Genomic DNA, 23,171 nt, shown 5'->3' with positions numbered 1-23,171 from the left:
CGTGATCGCCTGCTGTCGCCATCTAGAGGGCACGAGCCAATGCAGGGCTCCGTGTTGCGTGCCCCGTACCCCACGCAGCGAACGCGGTGGCCGCGTTTCGATGGAGATGCAACGCATAAGGCGCCGCTGTGCTGTGCGATGTAAATGCACGTTAACGATCTCCAGGTGGTCGAAATTATTCCGGAGCCCAATCTAGACTACGGCACCTCTTTCTCTCAATGACTCCCATATTCCCTTCCCTTCCTTCGTGGCGTTGATGAGGTGGCCACTGAGACGCGAGACAGTTACCCTGTCTTTCATTTCCTGATAACCAAAAATTTTTTCAACACAACACAGTAATTTCCTCCTAACGCAGAACAGAGACTATTGTGCCAGGCTTCCTTTGGCTGGCTCAAGTGCCTGTACAGCAAGTCCTAGAGGTCTTGGATATGATGCACCCAATATCTTTATTTTATTTATTTTCTTTCTTAAAGTGTAAAAAGCGTTCTTCGGAAATTTTGGCCAGTGTCAACAGGCACAAAAATCACAAGTGGACGGAGAGCAAGTTGAATTGTTTTGTTTGTTTTTTTTTGCAATACATCGCTCGGATCTCCACCGCGGACATGAACGTCAAACAAAAATGTAGCGGTGCGTAAAACCGCTGGCCAAAGGACGCTCTTTTCTGTGTTGTCTTAATACTTTTCCTTCGAGTGTGTTTGCTCCAAATCGATGGTAGCACCTCATCTCTCGTACGACACAAAGCAGTGAGACCTTCAGACATCTCAGAAACTCTCATTGGTCACGCACCACCACAAGCGCGTTTTTTTCGGGAGACGCAAAGAACACGGCAGAGTTCAAAGAATGATTACAAATTCTAACACGAATTACGGTGACAGCCTCAGCAGCATGCCGTGCTCAATGTTTGCATCTACATCGGTATGCCTCAATGTCGGAAGAATGTAGCAAGTTTGGACCATGAGATCTGTGATCTTGCTATGTCTTGCTGTGCAGCGCATCTGCGGCCAGCGTTCTGAGCTAACGTGATATAGAATTATGGCTCCCCCTCCACCTTCACCTACTACGCTAGGATCATAGCAGCACCTGCTAGATACAAGACCTTGGTGCAGCTACCAAGACGTCATGAGGTGGAGGTGTACCTACACGTCGCCTTCCAATGCGGCCCCGTCCGCGCTAGATTTATTGCACCTGCAGCGTTCGCACAAATCGGGGTGCAGCCCGAAGGCACCCGTGGCATCAAACAAGCCGCTTTATAGTGGCACAAAATAAAATTGAACCACTATGCGCAATGACGATGCAGCTAGAAATTATGAACCCACGGCTCACGCGAATTTCCCCATCCAGCGCCCGCACGCGACAATGAATGTTGTAGAGCTTGATTCTGCGTCGACTCGGCATTAATTTGCGCCATATGATTTTCGATCTTGAGTCTCTCTGATTGCACTGTACATTTGAATAGCGCTAGGATGCCAGTGTTGAAAGAATCAGAGAATCTCTGATGTCGTGTTCAAGCAGCATCAATTGCGCTGCTGCCGTGACACATTTTTCGAGCACGCGCGATGCCACTTGCGTTCGGACGCTCACCGAACGCACGATAATTTCCGCTGATATTTCCGAATTTCTTAACCATCGATACTCCAATGCAACTTAGACGACAGCCAAAGTAGGTCAGAATTATTCTTTTGCATGTTGCTCATTTAAAGCAAGAAACAAATAATGGTTTATTGGTGTTCAACTTGCTTAAGCGACTCAGTCTATGATGAGGGACGACGTAGTTGAAGGCTCCTGAAATTTCGACCACCTGGGTATCTCTAACGCCCTATCCTATATGCTTGCGGCCTATAGGGCGCTGGGCATACTACCAGACTCCCTCAAGACGCTATTGTGGCCGCAGGGCAGTGCGCGCACTCGTGAGCGAACCTTGGTGAGCCTCTGTGCATTCCTCGAACACACGGGCTTGACGTCCCGTCTGTTCTTCGTCGGGTAGTTACACGCAGTGACCGAACGCTCCGCGAGTTCTACATTGAACGATTAATAACTGGACGCCCCACTCCAGTTGTAACCTACACAGTGCTGTGTGCGTTTAAATTCCTCCAACATGAACTAATCACGCGCACAACCTGGACACATTTCTTATTGTGTAAATAGTTTGTATATATTACTTTTCCCCCTGTCCTCTATTCCTGTCCCCTCACCTCTTTCATTTCATTTCTCCATTCTGCCTGCTATCCTTTATTTCCTCTGCCCCAGCTCAGGTGCTTCAGTATCGATGGCAGATGCCGGGGCTAGCAAAAATCTTTTCCTTCCTTTTTACTATTATTTTTAATAAAACCCCTACCACCACCACGAATTGTTGGTTAAAAAAATAGCCCTACTAAAAGAAAGGAGAGAGAAAAGAAAATCACGTGATCACGCGGTGCTCCGCTGACGTAGCCTTCCCAGAGAGCAGCCATCCGCCTAACCAGTCGCGTCTTCAACGTGTGACTAGGAGGAGGCCAGTGCGCACTCTCCGCGGCCCGAAATTGGACTTGCCGGATACACACTGGAGGACACCTGCAGCTGTACTTACCACCGGCAGCAGCTTTCCACAGCGGCAGTCACTGCGGCGGATCGACACGTCACCGGACAAGGTGAGTACTGCTGGGTCCACAAGTAATGCAAAACGATTCCATCTGTACTAGGGCTGTGATGGTACGCAGGTCGGTTCATAGCGAGGCAGAGGCATTCCAGTGCAGTATGGTGTGAGCGTCTGGGCATTATTAAGCAGCCTACATTTTCATTGCCCGGCGATCGAAGCGTTCTCTGTTCTGCGAACGCGGCTGCATGCGTTGCAGAGTTCGACGCACTTCTCTGCTTGTTTAGCCGATGAACTCTCTGCGTCTGTCTTTCAGTCGACGGCCGGTAACGAGGTGTAGGCGGCATTTGCGTGTGCGACCTGATTCTGTACCGCGTGCTTCGGCTGCGAGGCACTTCACTGGGGAGCTAGGTTTTCGCTTAGCCTATAATGGCTTAAAGCGGTGCAAGATGGCGGCGATTCACTCTCCCGGCGTCCCGTCGGTCTGGGAGGCTATGGCGGCTATGAGCCTCTGCGACCATCCTTAGCGTCGGGAATCACCGCGTTCTACTGAATCTTCAAAAATGCTGTTCATTGGTGTGCGTTGATAAAAATGTTTGCAATAAAATAATGACGCGTTTCATTATAGCAACGATATGGCGAATTTTTTTTCGGGTAACTCTGGCCGCCGCCCAGGGCCTTTTAGGGGCCGGGCGACCATGGCGTAGGCCTAGTGGTTCCGATTGTTCTAAATTTTTACCAGTGCATCCGGCGCCTCCGAGTAGTACGTACGGGAGCTACTGGTTCTCTGTCATTCTCCGCGGGCGTTCCCATTGCACTGCAACACGGGCAGACGCCGCAGTTCGCGGGCGTCTCTGTACGCAGCCGAGTACAACTCTGTTCTCTGTTGTGGTTGTCGCCGCAGGTGACGGGACGATGTACCGATTGTGAGTCAGTGTCGACTGAGACTGCATTGCAGTGCTTGTACGCGTCCGACTGAGGTTGAGAAAGAAACGCCACCGACTGAAAATGGAACTCGACCGAGAGTGGAACGCTACCTTAATTCTCAAAACTGACACTGTTGACATTCTTCGAATGAGTTTAGAACGCTGCTGACTGTGATTGGGAATCAAACGCTACCAACCTGGAAGAGAACGCTCCCGGCTGAGAGTAACACGCCGCCGCCGATTGAGACGCTGCTAAGTTTCCGGCGTGAATTCTGATAAGAATGGCGTTTGTTGAAATCAGGTCATTGCAGACTCTATAGAGAATATAGCTGCACTGGTTGAATGGAAGCGGCTGTCGCTGTACCGGAATTACCCTTATCGCGGACACGTATTTTAAGGTGTGCCTCGACGAACCACGCTTGGCGGAAACATTGAAATAGTCGCCGTGAAGGCATCTGCCAAGCTTACTGTCTGGGCTGACGAACATATACTCAAGTTTTCGATGGGCGACGTTGAGCCTAACTTGTCTTTATGGTCTGACCGGTAATGGATACGTGGAGAGCAGTTCGTTTTTCCTAGATGACTGCTGCGTACAGTCAGGGCGGTGAAAACCTTGCGTTTACATTTGTTCCCTTGGTTTTTGGTTTTTGGGAAAAGGAAATGGCGTAGTATATGTCTCGCATATCGATGGACACCTGAACCGCGCCGTAATGGAAGGGATAAAAGAGGGCGTGAAGGAAAGAGGGGCCGTAGTCGAGGGCTCCGGAATAATGTCGACCACCCGGGGATCTTTAATGTGCACTGACATGGCACAGCTCACGGGCGCCTTAGCGTTTCGCATCCATCGAAACACAGCCGCCGCGGGCGGATTTGAACCCGCGAACGGCGGGTTCAGAATCTGTTTTCAGGAGAGTAAAGACGGAGCAACTGTCTCACTTCTCGGTGAACACCTAAGCCGCGCCGTGATGGAGGGGTGGAAGGCGGGAAAGAGAGAGAAGTGCAGTTGTAGAGGGCGGCAGGGTAATTTCGACCAACTGGGGATCTTTAACCGGTATCTCCTTTAGTAAGTTCCTGCAGCGCCCTGCCCTTTTCCACAGCATTGCGATTGTAAACCTGTTTCATTGAGGGCCCGTGCAGTGGCGCCAGCCTATTACCCACCTTCAGAAATTTACATTTTACCATTATTATTTATAAATATCACGATTGCAGATTACTATTTTTGAAAATACTTTAGTTGATAGGAAATGCGCAAAATTCTTCAAGACGTGTCCATTAGAGGGTAGTTAGGTGTCGTGGAAGCTAAGCGGCGCTACGCTACTGCCAAATTTAGAGGAGAGAAGAGAAGAGGGACAGGCGGCCATTCGGACTTTAGTAGCGCGCCATGCACTGTCTGATGGAGGTACTGCTGCACTGACATCGCTCAGCGAACGGGTGCCTTCTGCGTTTCGCCTCCATCGACACGCTGCAGCCGAGGCCGGGTTCGCACCCGGGTACTCCGGCTCTAAACACGAGCAGCTCCCTATACTTATACAGACCGATCGGAGGAGGCGGGGGAGGAGAACGCATGGTGATCTTTTTATTTACACATAGTTGGAATGGTGATTGTCGTGTTTATGTGTGCGATGTCGGACTCACTGTTACTTCTATGTTCTCCGTGGCCTGTCACAGGAGCGTTCTATCTACGCGAATGCCTATACAGTAGTCTGTTCTGTCGAAAAGCTGTCGGCGTCGTATAGTAGTAGTCGGCACCGCGCTTCGAAAATATTCCTTCGCTTACAGTGTGGTTGGGGTGTCCACCGAGATATGCGAGACAGGAGTCATTTTCTTTCCCTTAAAACCAATTTTCATTTCATTTTCCTTCCCTTACGGCGCGGTTCGGGCGTCCACCGAGATATGTGAGACAGGCGTAATTTCCTTAAATTGTCCAACGGGCAAGTGTCGCGTCGAACGACTCCTATAACGCTGCAAAACGCTGTCGCGTCCCACTCTTAAAAAGGAATCTTAAGCGTCATCCAATTTTTCGCCCGACTTATACAGGGCGTTTCATCTACGGCTAACAATTTTTTTAAAACAGACTTTTTGGGTTGAGAGCGCATTGTCGGTGGTGGTGTGCAGCAAAATACAGCTAACACTTGTTAATTGAATAGTTAACTTTTACTGCAAGACTCCCCACTTATTGAGAGGTTTGTAGCACAGCGCAAAATAGCATCTGTTCCAAATTTTCAAAAACTCTATTCTCATCTTGCGCTGCGGCGCAAGGAATTTCGGGGCGGAATACAAGCGAAAGCGAAACCGCGCAGCCAGAGAGCACTAGCCACGCCTACGAGCGCTGGTCACGCTGTTGTCACGTGCTCTTTTCGCAGTGCCCGGATGGGAGTGACGATCGGGCAAAGGCTGCATATTGTTTGTATTTTCTGGGTTGTCTGATTTTACTGAAGGTTTTTGACATTTGCTAATCTGTGTGCCAGTAGTGCATGCGAGTCTTTTGTTATTAGTTCAGATTAGATGCGTGTCCACTGTAGTTATCCATGTAGAATATTCATGTATACGTGTATCTTCCTTTTTATGTGCCATTAACGAAGTGCTGAAGCTTCGTCGTGATCATTATGACACAGAAACAAAGCACAGGTGGCCAAATGCGTCAAGCTGGCCACTTGGGGATGTACGGCTAGTGAGTACGACCCTCGCACGTTTGACGCTGAAACGCTTATATTGTACTTGCCTTCCAGCAACGCCACGTTTAAGTATAAGGAACTTTGAACCAAGGATGTGATCGGTCGGACTACCGATTTGCGGTCAATGTTCCACGAGACAATTGTCCGAAAACAATTACTCATGTGACTTCGCTATGTGGTGACGCCTTTATTTCATGCAAACGACTGCCAGGGCCCAGGAGATCTCATGGCACTGAGGGAGGGGGGTTTATGGCTGACGCTCTATAGAGTAAGCCGGAACATTGCCGAATTTGCGTACAGAAAACGTGCTCCGGTGCATGCGCGCTCTGCTTGCGTTCTAAACTAATAAACAACGCAAACGCGAGATTTTAGTTCCTTATTCACGATATACTGGCCTTTGTCATGGTCATCGCTGATCGCCATTTCGTGTCAAACTGCAGGGCGGGCGCCTGTTCCTGTCTGCCGTCAGGCTCACGCATTCCTCGCCGCAGGAGGCAGCGCCTGGGCGGTTCGAGGCTGAGGAACCGCCGTGAGTCCGTGCAGTGCTTTCGTCGCGTGGGTGCTGACGGGACGCCGACGCAGGTCCCACCTGCCGCATCCTGTCAGCTGGGGACGGAAAGCTCTCACAGGTGAGGTGGAGGAGGACCGTCACCAGAGTTGAGCACATTACAGGCACGTGCGCTTCGATGCCGTCTTTGTTGTGGAGCTCGTTAAACAAAGACGTAGAAGCGCTGGTGGAACGCGGGTTCAAGTACTTGCCGAAGCACAGTCTCCTATATCCTCGGCTCTTGCTCACAGGGGAGCTTCCTCTGGCGCGGGTGAGCAACTGGCGGTGACGTTGACGGATGTCACGGTGACGAGTGCACAAGTTTCATTGACGTACTCGATGAAAAAAGATTGCGCATACAGGAAAAAGTGGGTTCTTGTGTTGTTCCCCTTCTGGGATGACTCTCTTAAATGGGCCCTGTTCAGGTGTCGACCCTGGAGAAATGAATGAATGAATGAGTTGTTTCTATAGAAAGGGAGGCTCAAGGCTGCTCGTTGGGGAACTGGGTTATCGCTGAAGAAATGAAACTGCAGTCCTTCAGTTTACTGAGGTGGAATAACGGAACTTATCCCTACAAAAAGGTCTATAGACAGCCTATAGACTTCTGATAGATTCTATTACCTTCCTATAGATATTTCTTTTTGCCCATTCATAGTCTACAGGCTGTCTAAAGACAAAAGTCTTGATTTGTATTGCCTATATGCTGTTCTCTAGGGTTTGTCTATAGATAGTCTATAGACTCTATAGGCAGAAGTCAATGGACAGTCTATAGACTGTCTAAAGAAACTTTTGTAAGGGGTATCGATAGAACTGTATATCGAATCGTAAATGTGAGTGCGCGGCACTTTCAATGTTTCAGATTTTCATACCTTAGTGCCCTTCAGCAGCGGAACCTCTACCAACTTGCACATTACGCCAGGCACCCCATAATCGTACACCACGCGTAGCTTGCATCGTGCAGGTCCGAGCTATGGTTGCCAATAGTGAATTAGACGAACGCAAGGCCTTTTACGATCCTCCCGACCTCCAGCACCGCTTCTATGCCTCTCAAGATCATATTTTCCAGCATCGCGCGATCCGGACAAAATCCGACCAGCATCTGTTTTTTGTAGAACAGCACACATTGATGTAGAACACCATACAGAGGGCTTATAATTTCAGCTCCAGCGATGCTCGCGGGATCAGCAGCCAATTGCCAAAGCTACTAATTCACCCTACGTTAACAAATCCCCGGAGGTCGAAATTCCCGGAGACCTTCACTACGGCGTCTCTTGTAGCCTGAGTCACTTTGGGACGTTAAACTCCATAAACTAAAGCACCCTCCACCATTTCCATCGTCAAGTAACCGCCATTGCTGCTTCAGTGTGCGCTACCGACACGCCATCGCGGGGAGCGCCTTCAGAGTGTGAGCGCAGTATTCTGACTCAATGCTGAGCATTGTTCTTAAGTTCGCAGTGAAAGCAAAAAGTGGTGGACCGTCACGTCCTTCGTGATGTCACTCAAAAGCCAGCTTTGTTGCCTCCGGGGGTCATGCACGCGATGGGTTCGATATGTTCCATATGTTACCAGTCAGTGCAACGTAGCTGCACTGCCGGAGTCTCTGGTATGCTGTAGCTGCTGTATTTAAAGCACGTATGTCCGTCATGTCTGCTTTCCTCTTTGTTACAAGTGATACGAACTACACCGCTAGGCACAGAGGAATAGATGTTGGTGAAACTATACAGGTCATTTGAATCAAACCGCAGAGATTTTTCACTAGCGGAATGCATGCACTTGTGTACGGTGCAGAAAAAAGTTATTTTGGTGCCCTTTTCCAGAGAGATGCTTTTCCTTGGAAGTGGTACCTCGCCGCCTTCTGCCTTGCGGTACGGCGGAGCCTTCTGCCGCAGCGCACGGGTGAGTTCAGCCGAGTACGTGATCAGGCGATCATGTCACTAGAAGTGACCTCATATCTATAGCTGCTCCGCATGCGTACGCGTGCGTATAGAATATTTGCTTGCTTTTCGTGCGTTCTCGGGAAACTATGATGCATGGTCTGGACACTAACGGTTTCAATAGAGGTACCACTGGTAAGGGTGGAAAACTGGGTGTTTCCAGCTATTTCAACAATTATTTCTTGATTAGCGGCGAACGTGCATCAAGCACAAAGCCGACAACGTAGTAGATCGTAAAGGCGCTATAGAAAAACAAATATATACGTTAAAATCGTATGCACGATACTACAAAACTAAGGTTAAGGGAAATTTAAGAAGCACTCTGACATAGTGTATTTTTGTGACATTCTGGTAATCGTTGCGCCTTTTAAAAATCCCTCCGCCTCAACCGCTCGCTCATTTGCAGTAAAATTGCATGCTGAGAATTTTGTTGCGAAAACAAAACACTACGCCAGCCAGCGAGCCATTTTGGCTCGTCGCGCACTTAAGCCATATGCCGTGGCTGACGAACGACCTTGAGCCGCGGTTGCCTAGCAACACCGCAGCCACGCTACAACAGATGGCGCCGCCGTCGACGCGGCTGCCATCGCCCGTGCTCCACCAGATGTGCTCCGCTGAGGTAGAGGGAGAGGAGGTGTCGCCTCCCGGGGGGGGGGGGGGGGGGGGCTACATATATATGCGCTTCGCCTCAGTGGATTCTAGTTGTTATGGAGAGCGTGAAAGAGGCGCAACAATGACAGAACGAAGCGAGGAAGAGACAACGTGCTCGAGACGCCAGAAGAACCCGCCTCACGACTCGAGAAGCTTCGTAACGAAGATGCGGCCAGAAGTAGTCGTGCCACGTCCAGGAGTGACTCTTCAACTGCGGAAGAGACCGCTTTGAGTTCTCGAGAGCGTCGGAATGAGACGGTGCGTAGATGGCGTGCCGAGTAATCGAAGATTTTGCAATTAAACTAGGGTTAACCAGAGCTAAACCACAGCCAATTTTAACGCGACAGCGTTAAGGAGCACGCGTCATAGAAAAGGCGGTGTCGTCGGTCTTTGGCCGTGAGTGAAAAATGGCGCATCTAGGTGGACACCTGAACCACGCCGTAAGGAAAGGTATTTTCCTTCCCTGTACTGGTGTCCAGCGAGAATTAATTGAAATGCCGCAAACAATACTTTGACTTCACTCTCGCTAATCAACTTATTCACCGCTAAAGGTCATCAGTAAGATGAATATGAAATCGCGCACTGAGCCTGAGGTTGCGGGATCGAGGTTGCGGGTGGGTGGCGAAATGCGAAAGCGGGCACGTGCTTTAGGATCCGAGTGCAAGTTGAAGAACACCACGTGGTTGAAATTGATCTTGAGCCTCCCCACTCCTCCCCATCCCCCCTCCCGCACCCACACGCACACACACAGACACTACTGCCTCCTTTATACAGACTGCGTAAACCATCTGGATGCTAAATGCCGGGTATTACTACAAAATGATACATTAAGCTGAGTTTGACTGACGGTCTTGCAAGCCTGAACTGACCACTGGTCCCAAATAGAATAATGATCTGCAGTTTTTTAGAAGCAGGAGTGTGCGGTAACGAAGCGTGGAATATCCATCGAATTTTTCGAAAACGTAGCGCGAAAAAATGACAACACAGATGAAGGCAGAGGCACGACACCGGCGCTGTCGAAAAATACAAATGCTCCTACTTGCCCAGTTTAGCACAGCTATGTAATATCCAGCGTTCGTGCACTTTTCTTAACAGCAGCAAATATCAGTTCATGGTTCCTTTCTGTAGCGAATTAATGACGTTGTGAGAACCGGTATTGTTTTTTGTTCCATCTTCTTGCTTATCCTGAGGCTGACTTCGCCTTCGCAGGGTAGCTGTCGGTGTTTTCGATGTGGAAGCTGGCCGGAGTCGCTCGGGGGAGCCGGGAGGAAGATTTCCCTGGCTTGAAACTCCGGCGGCCAAGGAAGGTGGGTATCTGTCTTCGATACACTTCCCACGTAGCGTGCAACGTCGTATTGGGAATACTCTGCGGAGTCTCCACACTGGGCTACTGACAGATACGGGGACTTACCCGTCATTATGAGAATTCGGCGTCATTGGAAAAACAAACTCCTGCCACTGGGTGCGGCTTTGCCAGTACGGGAGAAGTCGTGAGACGTTATTCCTGTAATCCGCCCCACCATATGCAGGACGTTTCACTTAATACTGTCAGCACAATTTTTAAAACTGGTCTTTTTGAGTTAGAAGAGCGCGTTTTTCGAGTACCGTTAACAGCGGTGTAGGGAACGATTTGTCGTCTGTGTTCACTAGAGGCTGTGAAGCACATCGTAGTTCTAAAGAAGCTCCGAAATCTCCGTGTGCAGAGTCGTTTCTCTATTTCAGTTTGACTGAAATACCGCAAACTAAACCGTGACTGCAATCTCGGTAAACGACTTGTCCACTGTTAAAGGTCATCAGTAAGACGAACATGGAATCGTGTTTGTAGATTGTCTACTGTGCCCGAGGTTGCAAGATCGAGGTTGCGGGACGTGTAATGTGAAACCGGGCACTGCTTTAGGATTTGAGTGCAAGTTGAAGAACGCCAGGTGGTTGATGTTGATCTGGAGACACCTCCCCCCCCCCCCCCCCACACACACACACAGGCGCAGTACTGCGTCCCTTATACAGACTACATACACCGTCGGGACGACACTAAACGCCGCATATTACTGCAAAATGATGCATTGAGGACAGTGTTAATTGGAGAGACATGGGAGGGTCCTTTGCCCTGCAGAGGGAGTAGTCAGGCTGATGATGATGATGATGATCGTGTGCTTCGTGATCCCGGCTGTGGCGATCGTATTTCGATAGGGGTGAAATTCTTCACTAGTGCCTCCCTAATAGCCTGAGTCGCTTTGGGACATTGAACTCCCATAAACTAGAAACCTATTCTTAACCGCAGTGAACAATGTCTTCAAGGTCCCTTTCAGCATCGAATTAATGACGTTGGTCAGTATGGTTGATCGCTCGTTGTAGCTGCTCTTCTTTTGCTGCTAGGGAACCTGTGGTTGTCCTTATTGTAATGTCATCCGCATGCATTGCGTTGCTGATGTTTTCTATTTCGTTAAGTACTTTCGTGAGTCATATATTAATGCTGCGTTGAATAGCAGCGGAGATATTACTGAGCCTTGCGGGGTGCCCTTGGTTGGCACCGTGAAGCTCTCAGATTTTGTGTTTTTGATGCCTATCGTAGCCGTTCGCTCCCTCAAGAAGGCTTGGACGTATCGGACGGCTCTGTTTCCACTGTTTATGTTATTGAGACCTTCCGTGATGGCCGCATGTCCCACGTTATCAAAGGCTCCCTTTATGTCGAGCGCTAGTACTATGTGTTCTCCACTTCCTGGTATTTTACTGAGGACTGCCTCCTTCAATTGTAAGAGTACGTCTTGCATGGACAGTCCCCTTCCGAAGCCAAACATGGCATCAGAGTAATATTCCTTGTCCTCCATGTAGTTTGTGATCGTTTCATTGACCACTCTCTCGTATATCTTCCCTAGGCAGAGGTCAGGGAGGTTGGTCTGAGGTTTTCAATTCAGAGTCTTTTGCCTGGCTTGGGTATCATAATTACGTCTTTATGTTTCCATTGCACCGGCACTCTTTTTTCCCAGATTTCGTTTAGGTACTTGGTAAGTTCGGCGATGGCCGTGTCTCCCATGCTTCTAATGGCAGCGTTATTTATTCTGTCCTTTCCGGCTGCCGTATTTTGGCTTCCCCTATGGCTGCCATTACTTCCTCCTGGGTGAATGGCCTATCCATCTCAAGGTTGTCTTCTCCTTGTGTATTCTTGTTCTTGCCTTGGGTGCGTGGTTGTGCCGTAGCATTTCTCCCTGAGTGCCTTTGTTAGTCGCTCTTCTATTCCGTGGAAGGTGTGGATTAGTCGTTTCATGGACTTGCCGCTTTCCGTTCTGGTTTTTGTTAGGTCTATCATGGCTCTTAGCATATTCCAAGTTCGGGCCATGCCTAGTCTTCCTCTAAGTGTTTCCGTAAACTCTTGCCAGTTTTGCGTGGCGATGTTGTCTTCGTGCTCTGATGCCTCCTTGGTTAGTTCGGTGATCTTCAGTTTGAGTTTCCTGTTGTATTTTTGCTGCCTCCATCTTCTGATAAGGCTCCTTCGTGCTTCCCATAGGTGAAGAAGGTTTCTGTCTATGTCTGGGTTTTGTTCCGTGAGATGATTACGGGCTTCCGTCATGCTCGGCCGAAACGGGCAGGTGCAGTTGTTAAAATTACTACAAGAAAAAATTTATCTCAATATGGAAGATCCTTTACGAAAGCCCACCTGATCATTTGGTTGATTAGTCTAAGGTTGCCCTGACAACTACGGTAATCGCTAATAGAGTCAGGGCAACCTTAGACTTTAATCAACCAAATGATCAGGCGGGCTTTCTTAAAGGATATTCCACAATAGATCATATTCACACTCTCAATCAGGTGACAGAGAAATGCGCAGAATATAACCAACCTCTATATATAGCTTTCATTGATTACGGATAGCATTCGACTCAGTGGAAACCTCAGCAGTCATACAGGCATTGCGTGATCAGGGGGTAGAAGAGCCGTATGTCAAAATACTGGAAGATATATATAGCAACTGCACAGCTACTATAGTCCTCCATAAAGTCAGCAATAAAATTCCAATAAGGAATTGCGTCAGGCAAGGAGGCATGATCTCGCCAATGCTATTAACCGTCTATTTACAGGAGGTATTCCGAGGCCTGAATTGGGAACAGTTGGGAATAAGAATAAATGAAGAATATACCTAAATATTCTGCGAATCGCTGATGACATTGCCTTGCTGAGTCACTCGGGAGGTAAACTGCAAATCATGATCAATGAGTTAGACAGGCAGAGCAGAACGATGGGTCTAAAAATTATCATGCAGAAAACAAAGGTAATGTTCAACAGTCTAGCAAGAGAACAACAGTTCACAATTGGCAGCGAGAGCCTGGAAGTTGTGAAGGAATAAGTCTACTTAGGGCAGGTAGTGACAGATGATTCAGATCATGAGAGGGAGATAACTAGAAGAATAAGAATGAGGTGGAGCGCATATGGCAGGTTCTCGCAGATCATGAGTGGCAGTTTACCAATTTCCCTCAAGAGAAAAGTGCACAACAGCTGTATCTTACCGGTACTCACCTACGGGGCAGAAATGTGGAGAGTAACGAAAAGAGTTCAGCTTAAGTTAAGGACTGCGCAGTGAGCCATGGAAAGAAAAGTGATAGATGTAACGTTAAGAGACCGGAAGAGGGCAGAGTGGGTGAAGGAACAAACGCGGGTTAATGACATCCTAGTCGAAATCAAGAGAAAGAAATGGGCTTGGTGCAGGGCATGTAATGCGAAGGCAAGATAACCGCTGGTCCTTAAGGGTAATGGAGTGGATTCCAAGAGAAAGTAAGCATAGCAGGGGGCGAAAGTAAGCATAGCAGGGGGCGGCAGAAGGTTAGGTGGGCAGATGAGATTGAGAAGTTTGCAGGCAAAGGGTGGATGCAGATGGCAAAAGATAGGGTTAAATGGAGAGACATGGGAGAGGCCTTTGTCCTGCAGTGGGTGTAGTAAGGCTGATGATGATGATGATGATGGGAGCTCAGTGCGCAGTTGCCTGGCGAAGAGAGCGGTCGAAGCTGGGAGATTTTAACGCGATAGCTTTAGAGTAGCCGTTGTGGCGAAAGCTCGAGGTCCGGCGGCGTGACGACAATTCACATTGTCCAAGAGGGTTGTGACGTCACAGCCACAGGACAGTCAAAGAAAGAAAAGTAATTGCACCTAAGAGAAAAGTTTCCAGCAGGGACTCGAATCTTTTGTCTTAATTGGGGCGCGCTATTCCTCGACCACGGAGGAGCTAGATTTGAGTGCAACAAAATGTATTGTGTGGGTTCAGAGTGAAATAAGAGCATGCAGCAATGCATCTAATAAATTAATATGACCAAATAATGTCAACAATTAATATCAACAATTAGTATAGCCTATACGCACGAGCAGCCGAAAGCCGCTTGACCAATCGTAGCGAGGGAACCATCAACGCGGTGGAGTATATGCCACAGTGCCAAGAGATGGCGCGCGAGACGCAGCCTGCGATTGCTCTTAAGTGACTTAAAGGGGCTCTGAAACACCTTCCAAGGAGAGCACATAAACTCCCCAAGTCACTGCATTGTGTTAGTCATGAACACTTGATTCAAATAATGCACTTCTATATGCAGCAGAGAACCCACAATCACGCGCGAAATTTGGCGAACACACTGCATTGCAGGCTCCTGCATATAACAGCTCAGAGATAGCTATTGGTTAGATTCTTCTGAGACGTCAAACAGCTACCATGGCCGTGGCGAGTCAGGAAGCTCCGCTCCGGTGGTGGGGCGGGCGGAGTAGCGCCAGAGGAGAGGGAAAGGCGCGAAGTCAATGAAACTCAAATTCTGACTATACTAACTCAGCTTCCACAAATCACATCAAAAAAATTCCTGCCCGTGGATATTCAGGAAGCGACATCCTTTAACACCTCAGCCCCTTCAGAGGCTCTTTAAATGTCCCTAGAATTTTGTTTTTTTTTTTAGAGCGAGATCTCTACTAATCGAGGTACAACTTCTGATTTCGATGTGGATGAGAAAATGACCTTCAATGCTTCACAAGGTCAAACTGAACATAACTGCATGGTGGTATGACCACGTGATCATATGACTATTACCATTGGGTACCTCACCTTGACCTTGACATTTGATTTGAGACAGTATGCACCAAATCGAGAGTGACCTTCAATGCCTCACAAGGTCAAACGGAACTTAACTGCATGATGGTATGAACATGTGATCATATTACTATGACTATTGCGTACCTCACCTTGGCCTTGACATTTTGTTTGAAACAGCAGGTACCAAATTGACAATGACATTCAATGCATCACAAGGTTATATCAAACTTAACTGCATGATGGTATGACCATGTGATCATATTACTATGGTTATTGCATACCTCACCTTGGCCTTGACATTTTGTTTGAGACAGTAGATACCAAATCGACAATGACCTTCAATGCATCACAAGGTCATATCGAACTTAACTGCATAATGGTATGACCATGTGATCATATTACTGTGACTATTGCGTACCTCACCTTGGCATTAACATTTTGCTTGAGACAGTAGGTACCAAATTGACAATGACCTTCAATGCCTCACAAGGTCATATCGAACTTAACTGCATGATGGTGTGACCATGTGTGACCATTGGGTACCTCAACTTGACATTAGATTTGCGACAGTAGATACCAAATTGACAATGAACTTCAATGCATCAAGTTCAAACCGAACTTAACTGCGTGCTAGTATGAAGCAAGCTATGGTAGTGTGGCCACGTTATCATTTGACTCTGACCATTGGGTACCTGTCCTTGACATTTGATCTGAGACAGTGGAGACCATGTTTAACAGAATTCAGTCATATATAACTACATTCAAGCCACGTTGAACATAGCCATTTTTCTAAAGCTACCACAGTACAGTTGCTTGCTGCTATTCACCAGAGACATGTGGGCTCCTGTGAGGGTGGCCTCGATCTCTCGCATTCATTTTCCGAGCCACAGGTTGTCATGCGGTGAAGCGAACCTAACAGGACTAGCAGCGGCCGCGCCTGGCATGCTTTGCTCGTTCGCTACAAAATTCGTTGCGAGTACAAACTGCTAATTTTATTGAGCGATTAGTCCATTTATAGGGCACTGGTAATAGTGTTATGCATAATATGGTAGATAGTGGCTATAGTTCCAGGTAACCGTGCACTGTGGCTGCGATGCAAACACAGAGAGGAAGGAAAGAATTTAGGAGAGGCCGTCACGTCACAATTTTAGAAGCCGGACATGAGGGTCCCTCGCCAGCTGACCGCCGTCTCAGCGCGCTTGCGCATGCGCAGCAGACAATAGACGTTTTTAGCATACCGTATATGTACTAGCGGAGACGTATACTAGCTTACCGGACTCCTGCGCACGCGCAGTGGCTTTTCCTGACCCAAACAGTGCCACTGCGCATGCGCTAGAGGGGTCCGGTAAACCGGTATACGTCTCTGGTAGTACGTATACGGTATGCTAAAAACGTCTAATGTCGCAACGCACCGATTCGCCGATGGCGCAGACGATGCCGCTATGCCCTAGGCCAAAGACTATGAGTAGCCCTAGCGAAAACTAACTAACCGTGCACTTCGCCGCTTGTATGGCGAGGGTCGTGTGGTTAGCAAGAACCTTTAAGCTTTCCTTCCTCATAAATGTGAAGCAGGTTAGGCCTACAGCAACGCCCAGTGGGCAGTGCCCTGCGCATGAGAGCAAGAAGCGCATCTGTAGCCTGGGTACAATGTATTCTTGATTGCAGGTTAGGGATAAGCTTACCAATCTCCACAAAAAATGTGCTTGATTGGTGCAGTGGGTTGGCCATGGTTGTTAACACTGAAAAAATAGTTTTGCTCCAAATAACACACAAAAAGAATCCACTAAACCAGATGAATACACTTCGATCGCCACTAAAGCAGGTTAACAGCTACAAATATCTAGGTGTAACCATAACTAACAATCTTTCCTAGAATTCGCACACAGATAACATATGTCCTTCCTCATTTAGAAAGCTATGTTTCCTGAGGCATAAACCTAGAAATTTTCCTCCCAACGTAAAACTATTGACATCTAACGAATCCATCAAGTGAAACCTCGAATATGCTTCGATAGTATGAAATCCATTTACTAAACTTACATTAGTCTGTTTCAAGTATTCGCTTTTTCCGCGTACAATATCCGATTGTAATAATGCTATGGCGTGGTTTAGTTTTATGACATTTGTCACTATTTTCTTATGCATATTTTTTTGTGATCTGCATCTTTCTGAACTACTGTTGTCAACACATGCCTATCCTGCTTAAACCCTGACAAGGGTCTGCAGTATGTACTGATTACAAAAATAAGATTTATATATCAAATCATGAATTCATCGAACTATTTTGCGATCCTTTTCAATTTCCATACTTCTGGGTTCTGTACAAGGCGATTCGTGTGGTTTATCCTAGCCGATGACCTACCCGATCTCAAGTAATCTGGGTACGGGTGCATCTGGGGCAGATGGGACTGAGTCACGTGAACCATAATGTATTTCTCGGCTGATCCCTGTTCCCCATCACACTCAATAGTAAAACATTTTTGGTATTTTTTTATCAAATTCTCTGCACCCTGACAAGCCTCGTCGCCAACATGCGGATTACATCGTTGAGTGCTCTGCTTTGCCGTCTATTTAGTCGACTTGCAACATCTGCCTGTGATTGGGCTAGCAGGCAGTCGTACCAGGAAATACAATAGGCCTGCGGGTAACATAACACATCTTTGCCGACTCCATTAGCATCTCCGCTAAGGTGTGCCTGGGAGCCGGTAGTTATACATTTTTCTTCAGCATCTTTGTTGTTTTTGGTGAAGAGATAAAAGGCTAAGAAAGCGAGAGGAAGTGTAGCGCTTAGCATAGGTGCCGTCCTCTGGTGCCCAAATAGGGAGGTAATTCAGGTTTTTCTGCCTCTTTAAGACTAGTGCGAAACGCTAACTAAGGTGGCCCACAGAATCGAACGAAGAACGTATGTGACCACGCAACCACTACCTCTGCGTGTTCCCTTGTCTCAACAAGGTTGTACGATGCAGCTGTGTTGAAATTATTAACCAGGCACGTATGAACACCATTCGCCACAGCTGCGTTGAACCACATGTCACTTACGCTTCGCGCTTCTATATTCACTGTCTGTGATATCACTCGCGTTGACTCACGCAGTCATAACAGCCAAAGTAGAGCCTGTCATTTTGTTATTGTGGCTGTTCTGCCTTCACCACTCGCTGGCTTCTTAGACGTAGCTTTCTCTATTCCGTGGTACAGCACGATAGTCGGGATACAGAATAAAGGACACAACACACCTCCGTATGTTGGGCTGTGTTTTTTATTCTGTGTGCTGTCGATCGTGCTGTAACCATGGAATACGAAAACCAACGCACGGTCTTTCTTGCGCAGATTACTCGGAGCTGTGGCCCCACTAGGACAGGAGTAGCAGTGGCACCACGTGTGTGAGGAAAGACAGTAAAATATTCAAAGTATTAGAGCGCGTTCTGAAGCGCCCTGTAACAGTGGGGCCTGTAGTAATTTTGCCAGTAGAGTGTGTACAGAGGACCCCGGCTGTGGCAGTTCAGGGAATACATTTGCATGTATTGTCATTACCGCGGCTGACTGCTATTCTGTGTCATATTGCAGGCGGCAGCTCCGGTCTCCCATCAGGGTCATGCATTGCTCGATGTCAACGGCAATGGAGGGGGCCTCGGGGCAGCAGCACAGCGAGCTCCTGTTGTGCCTTCGTCACGTGGGTGTGAGCCGGGACTACCGCCCCGTCTACTCCGCAGCTTGCAGGCGTGGAAGCGGAGGGTGTCTTGGGTGAGGATCAGGGTGAAATGATAACCAGATTTGGGCCCGTGATTTCCCCATGCCTTCCGATGACATCGCATTTGTTTATGAAGCAAAAAAAATTAGTGGTGCACTTAAGTCTTCTTAAGCATTTCGAGTTCCGTTGTCTCCTCTGTTACTTAGTAATTATTTACTGTTAGTAGTTTTATCCTCGAGGGGGCCTCGAGCAGAGCATAGCCAGCTCCTAGCTGGCGTGCCTTCGCCACGTGGGTATGAGCCGGGACGCCGACGCACCTCCCAACCTCCCCGTCTTCTCCGCAGGGGAGAGGTGGTTGCCGCAGGTGAGGAGGACTGATACCAGAGTTGCGCTGGTTATTGGCCAAAGCCCTTCGATGATGTGGTAGTTATGTAACAGACAATATAATTACAACCGCTTAACTGCTTGTACGGCCACTGACATAAGAGAAATGGTTTGGTTTATGGGGGTTTAACGTCCCAGGCTACTTGGGCTATGAGGGACACCGTAGTGAAGGGCTGCGAAACATCGACCGCATGAAGTTCTTTAACGTCCACTAGCATCGCACAGTACACAGACCTCTTAAATTTCGCCCCATTGAAATGCGACCACTGCAGCCGCGATCGAACCTGCGTCTTTCGGGCTGTAAATTGTGGGGTTTAACGTCCCGAAGCGGCACAGTATGGACAGTGAGGGACGCCCTAGTGCAGGGCACACGCGCATTTTTGCATGTAGCCTTCATCGCAACGTGGCCGCTGCTGCCACCACTCGATCCCGCGACCTTGGGATCAGTAGCCGACAGCCAAAGCCACTGAGCCATCGCAGAAAGTTCAGTGATATGCGCTAGGTACTTAGTGCAATGATTAACGCAGTGAGGTCACGCGTGACAGAACGACGATTGTGTTCATGTTATGGGAAACTTAACAAGTCCCTTTATAGCCTGAGAAATTGTTTGGAAACGCACAGGGGCCCTTTGCAGCACAGCGCGTGTGCGGGCAGCATCCCGAGAATGTTTAGCCTCCACTCGATCCGTCGCTGCATACGTGGAGCGCTCCAAGCATGAGCCTCGGCTGCATCCATTGTCTTCCCGCAGTGTGTCTTGTGTGTCCTGTAGCTACTGGTAGTTTTTATCGTCACTGAAGCGATCACGAGAGCGGAGGCGGAGGTGCACCGCTGCTAACCTTAACAAAAATGGTTTATAGACAGTTTATGCGGTTCTTGATTGCCTGCCTTCCTATAGATATTTTCTTCTCTCCATTCATAGTCTGTAGACAAAAACCTGCTAAATATTGTTTGGCCATAGATCTATAGATTATCTATAGACTGTCTATGTGATTTGTATTGCCTATTGAATGTTGTCTAGGTATTTTATATAAATTGTCTACAGAGTGTCTAAAGAAATTTTTGTAAGTGTTAATTGCGGCTCCATCGAATCATGCCTCCAAAGGTGAGCGAGAGTCTCCTCTCAGGAATACCTCTGTGTGCACGCAACTGTTTCACCCGACTGCCACCACTTTCACCCCCTTCACCTGCTCCCCTTCTTCACCTTCCACCTTCCTTCTCTCTCTATTTCTGCCCTTTCCCGTACGGAACGGGGAACTAAAGAAAATACTGGTGAAATACCGGGTGTGTCTGCGGAAGTGCATTCGAACTCAATGCGCAAGTGCTTGCTGAAGGATTACTGCACCTTTCCTCTCTAATTTTTATATACTAATAGCTTCCTTAAAATAGCATGGATTCTATTGAGGCCGTCTTATTGATTGTGCCGCTTTTCTTCGTCTTCTTTTCCCAAGCTAAATTGGGCAACTTGCAGAACGTACCTCCTAAGTAGAACGTTCTTGTGGGCCAGTTGGTAGATTTGAATTAAAGGTAGAACTGCGCAAATAAGTGCGGATAAGACAAAAATGAAACCATTCTCATTTCTATGTTTCTGGCCATGTATTCTTGGCAAAGTTCTACCTTTTGATACCTCCTATCTACGCGGCCATGTGCGAACTCTACGGTGTACACATCAAATGTATATATCAGTGTAGGCTGATCAATACAGTAGTGCGCTTTGTTATTTAGACTAGCTTGGGCTGTATTGTCCAGGTGAAGGTGGCTCTGCAGATGCCTGATGCGTAACCCATAATTCAGCAACTCGACATTGTGCGTGCACACGTGTTGTCGAAGAAATATGGCGCACGTTCCCAAAAATGGATGTCTCCAAAGAAGCAGTAAGAAGAAATAGCCCTCGCTGTCATACCTAAGATGTTTGGCGGCATCCAATTGGAGACATTTTTTCCCACTTCGCAAATGGGGGCATTTTATTCACACGTTTTTTTTTTCCGGAACCAAGGCACTGCCGTATGGGCAACGTGTCCATGACAACCAGTTGTCGTGGGGAGCTGGCTAACGTAAACCTGGGCTCCATTCAGTAGCGTTTCCGAGCCTTCGAGCTGAAGAAAGATGGAACTTGATCTTTGGAAAAACGAAAACAAGCTGGTTTAATGGCACTTTGACAAAACTTTTTACATGTGAAGGAAAAAGCGAACAGTCAAAAATTTAGAGTTCATGCATCGAACGACTGGATGAGCCTTGTCGCCAGGGCCCATAGCGACCTTCCTCACTCAGCACGCTCCGTAAATCACCTAAGGTTCTGCCCCTTCATCAGCCAGTGGCCAATCCAATACGAGGCACATTTGCTGGCTGGTTCAGTTCAATACCCCAGAGCCCACACAATTCTTTCGTGCTCCCTGAATTCAGAATGGTCCAACAGCCTAGTGTGACGCCCCAACTCAGAACTCGTATAGTTAAGGGTATTAACCTGTGCTCCGGATAGCTTGGGAACACGCACGTGGTCAGATAACTCTCTGGAGCTTTGTTCGCGATGCTAAACTCACTCCCCTTTTGGAGCCGCACTGCCTTGTACGCGATCAGCTTTCAGTTGGGGCAATAACTTCGCGCCCATTCTATGTACACCCGTGAATTTCAGCTGCCCGGAGCTACAACGTGGAACCGGAGCAGTACAGTCCCTGCCATTCCATCCTTTGCATCTCAGGTCCCGCATGGGTGTCCTGGTAACGGGAGACCGTGTCCTGCAGTGGAACCAGCCTCGCGAAAAGTGTGGCGCTTCGAGGAAGGTGACTATCTGCGTTTCTTTTTTCGAGTGAAAAGCTTCACAGCGCCAGCTTTTCAAGCCGTCAAAGGGGCCATAAGCTTGACCTTGAAAGTAGCTAGAGTTCAGCGGGGCCGCAAGTTTGACCTTGAATGTAACTAGCGGTGAAACCATGAACAAAACTGGTGGTATTCAGGTTTGACACTTGACGGCAGCTATAGCAGGCGACACTAGCGGCTGTTGTACCATCTATCTCACCTTTGACCTTGACCATCGGTCAAGCAGAAAAGCTCAAAAGCATCTGCCGGCATCGCATGCGCAGGTCATGAAAGTGGATTCTGCATAAAACTCCGGTGCATTTTGATCCATTCAGCGGAACGCTAGGTGTGATTGATGCCACTCCTGCCGTGGAGAGCGGCAGAAGTGCGCTCCGTCACCGTGTTGCGGAGAGGAAAAAAGGAGGCATCCAAGGTATGCTGCCTACTCCCTGCGTGACTTCACACAACTTGACCTTCTCCAAGATGGGAAAAGTTGCACAGCACGTAGAAAGCGGAGTGACGCGTTGCAGAGACAACCCATGCAAACGGGTGAGAAGAAATCGCAAGTCCGCCGCTATTTTTTACTGCGATGCAACAGTGCTGCAAGCTGCAACATGTCCATCAAAAACACCTGTGTTCCCTGCGGCGCCGCGGGCCTCAACTTCGGCGAGAACTCTGCGGTTGGACACAGTTAATTACTTGACGTGCTGTCCTTTTATTCTTCCCCCGTCGTCTGTCCATTGTCGGTCGCTTTCCCAGGCGTCCTTCTTGCAGGGAACCAGGTAAAGGGGAATGTCATTCCGACGTAGCCAAGCGCGGGAAAATTTCGCCGCAGGGCCGCCAGCTGGGTCGTGACAGGACGCAGTGCAGCCCCAGTAAAGCTTACTTTTAGAATCGCTTTTGGCCGTCTTCCTCACTGCCTGGACTCCCGCCACCAATACGTGAC

At 48.3% G+C, this 23,171-nt stretch overlaps 1 protein-coding gene across 1 annotated transcript in view; it reads left to right on the top strand.

Moving 5' to 3' along the window:
* The window catches only part of LOC144101976 (uncharacterized), a 100,327-nt gene that overhangs the window by 65,368 nt on the left and 11,788 nt on the right, over positions 1 to 23,171 (top strand). The window contains exons 2-3 of the mRNA XM_077635220.1: positions 18,928 to 19,104; positions 22,131 to 22,212. Of these exons, the coding sequence (XP_077491346.1) occupies positions 18,928 to 19,104; positions 22,131 to 22,212 (259 nt within the window). The remainder of the gene's footprint in view (positions 1 to 18,927; positions 19,105 to 22,130; positions 22,213 to 23,171) is intronic.

The sequence above is a fragment of the Amblyomma americanum genome, chromosome 8 (genome assembly GCF_052857255.1).
Source record: "Amblyomma americanum isolate KBUSLIRL-KWMA chromosome 8, ASM5285725v1, whole genome shotgun sequence".
In the NCBI taxonomy this organism is placed as follows: Eukaryota; Metazoa; Arthropoda; class Arachnida; order Ixodida; family Ixodidae; genus Amblyomma; species Amblyomma americanum.
The sequence above is the reverse complement of the archived record's forward strand: the minus strand, read 5'-3'. Positions and strand labels throughout refer to the sequence as shown.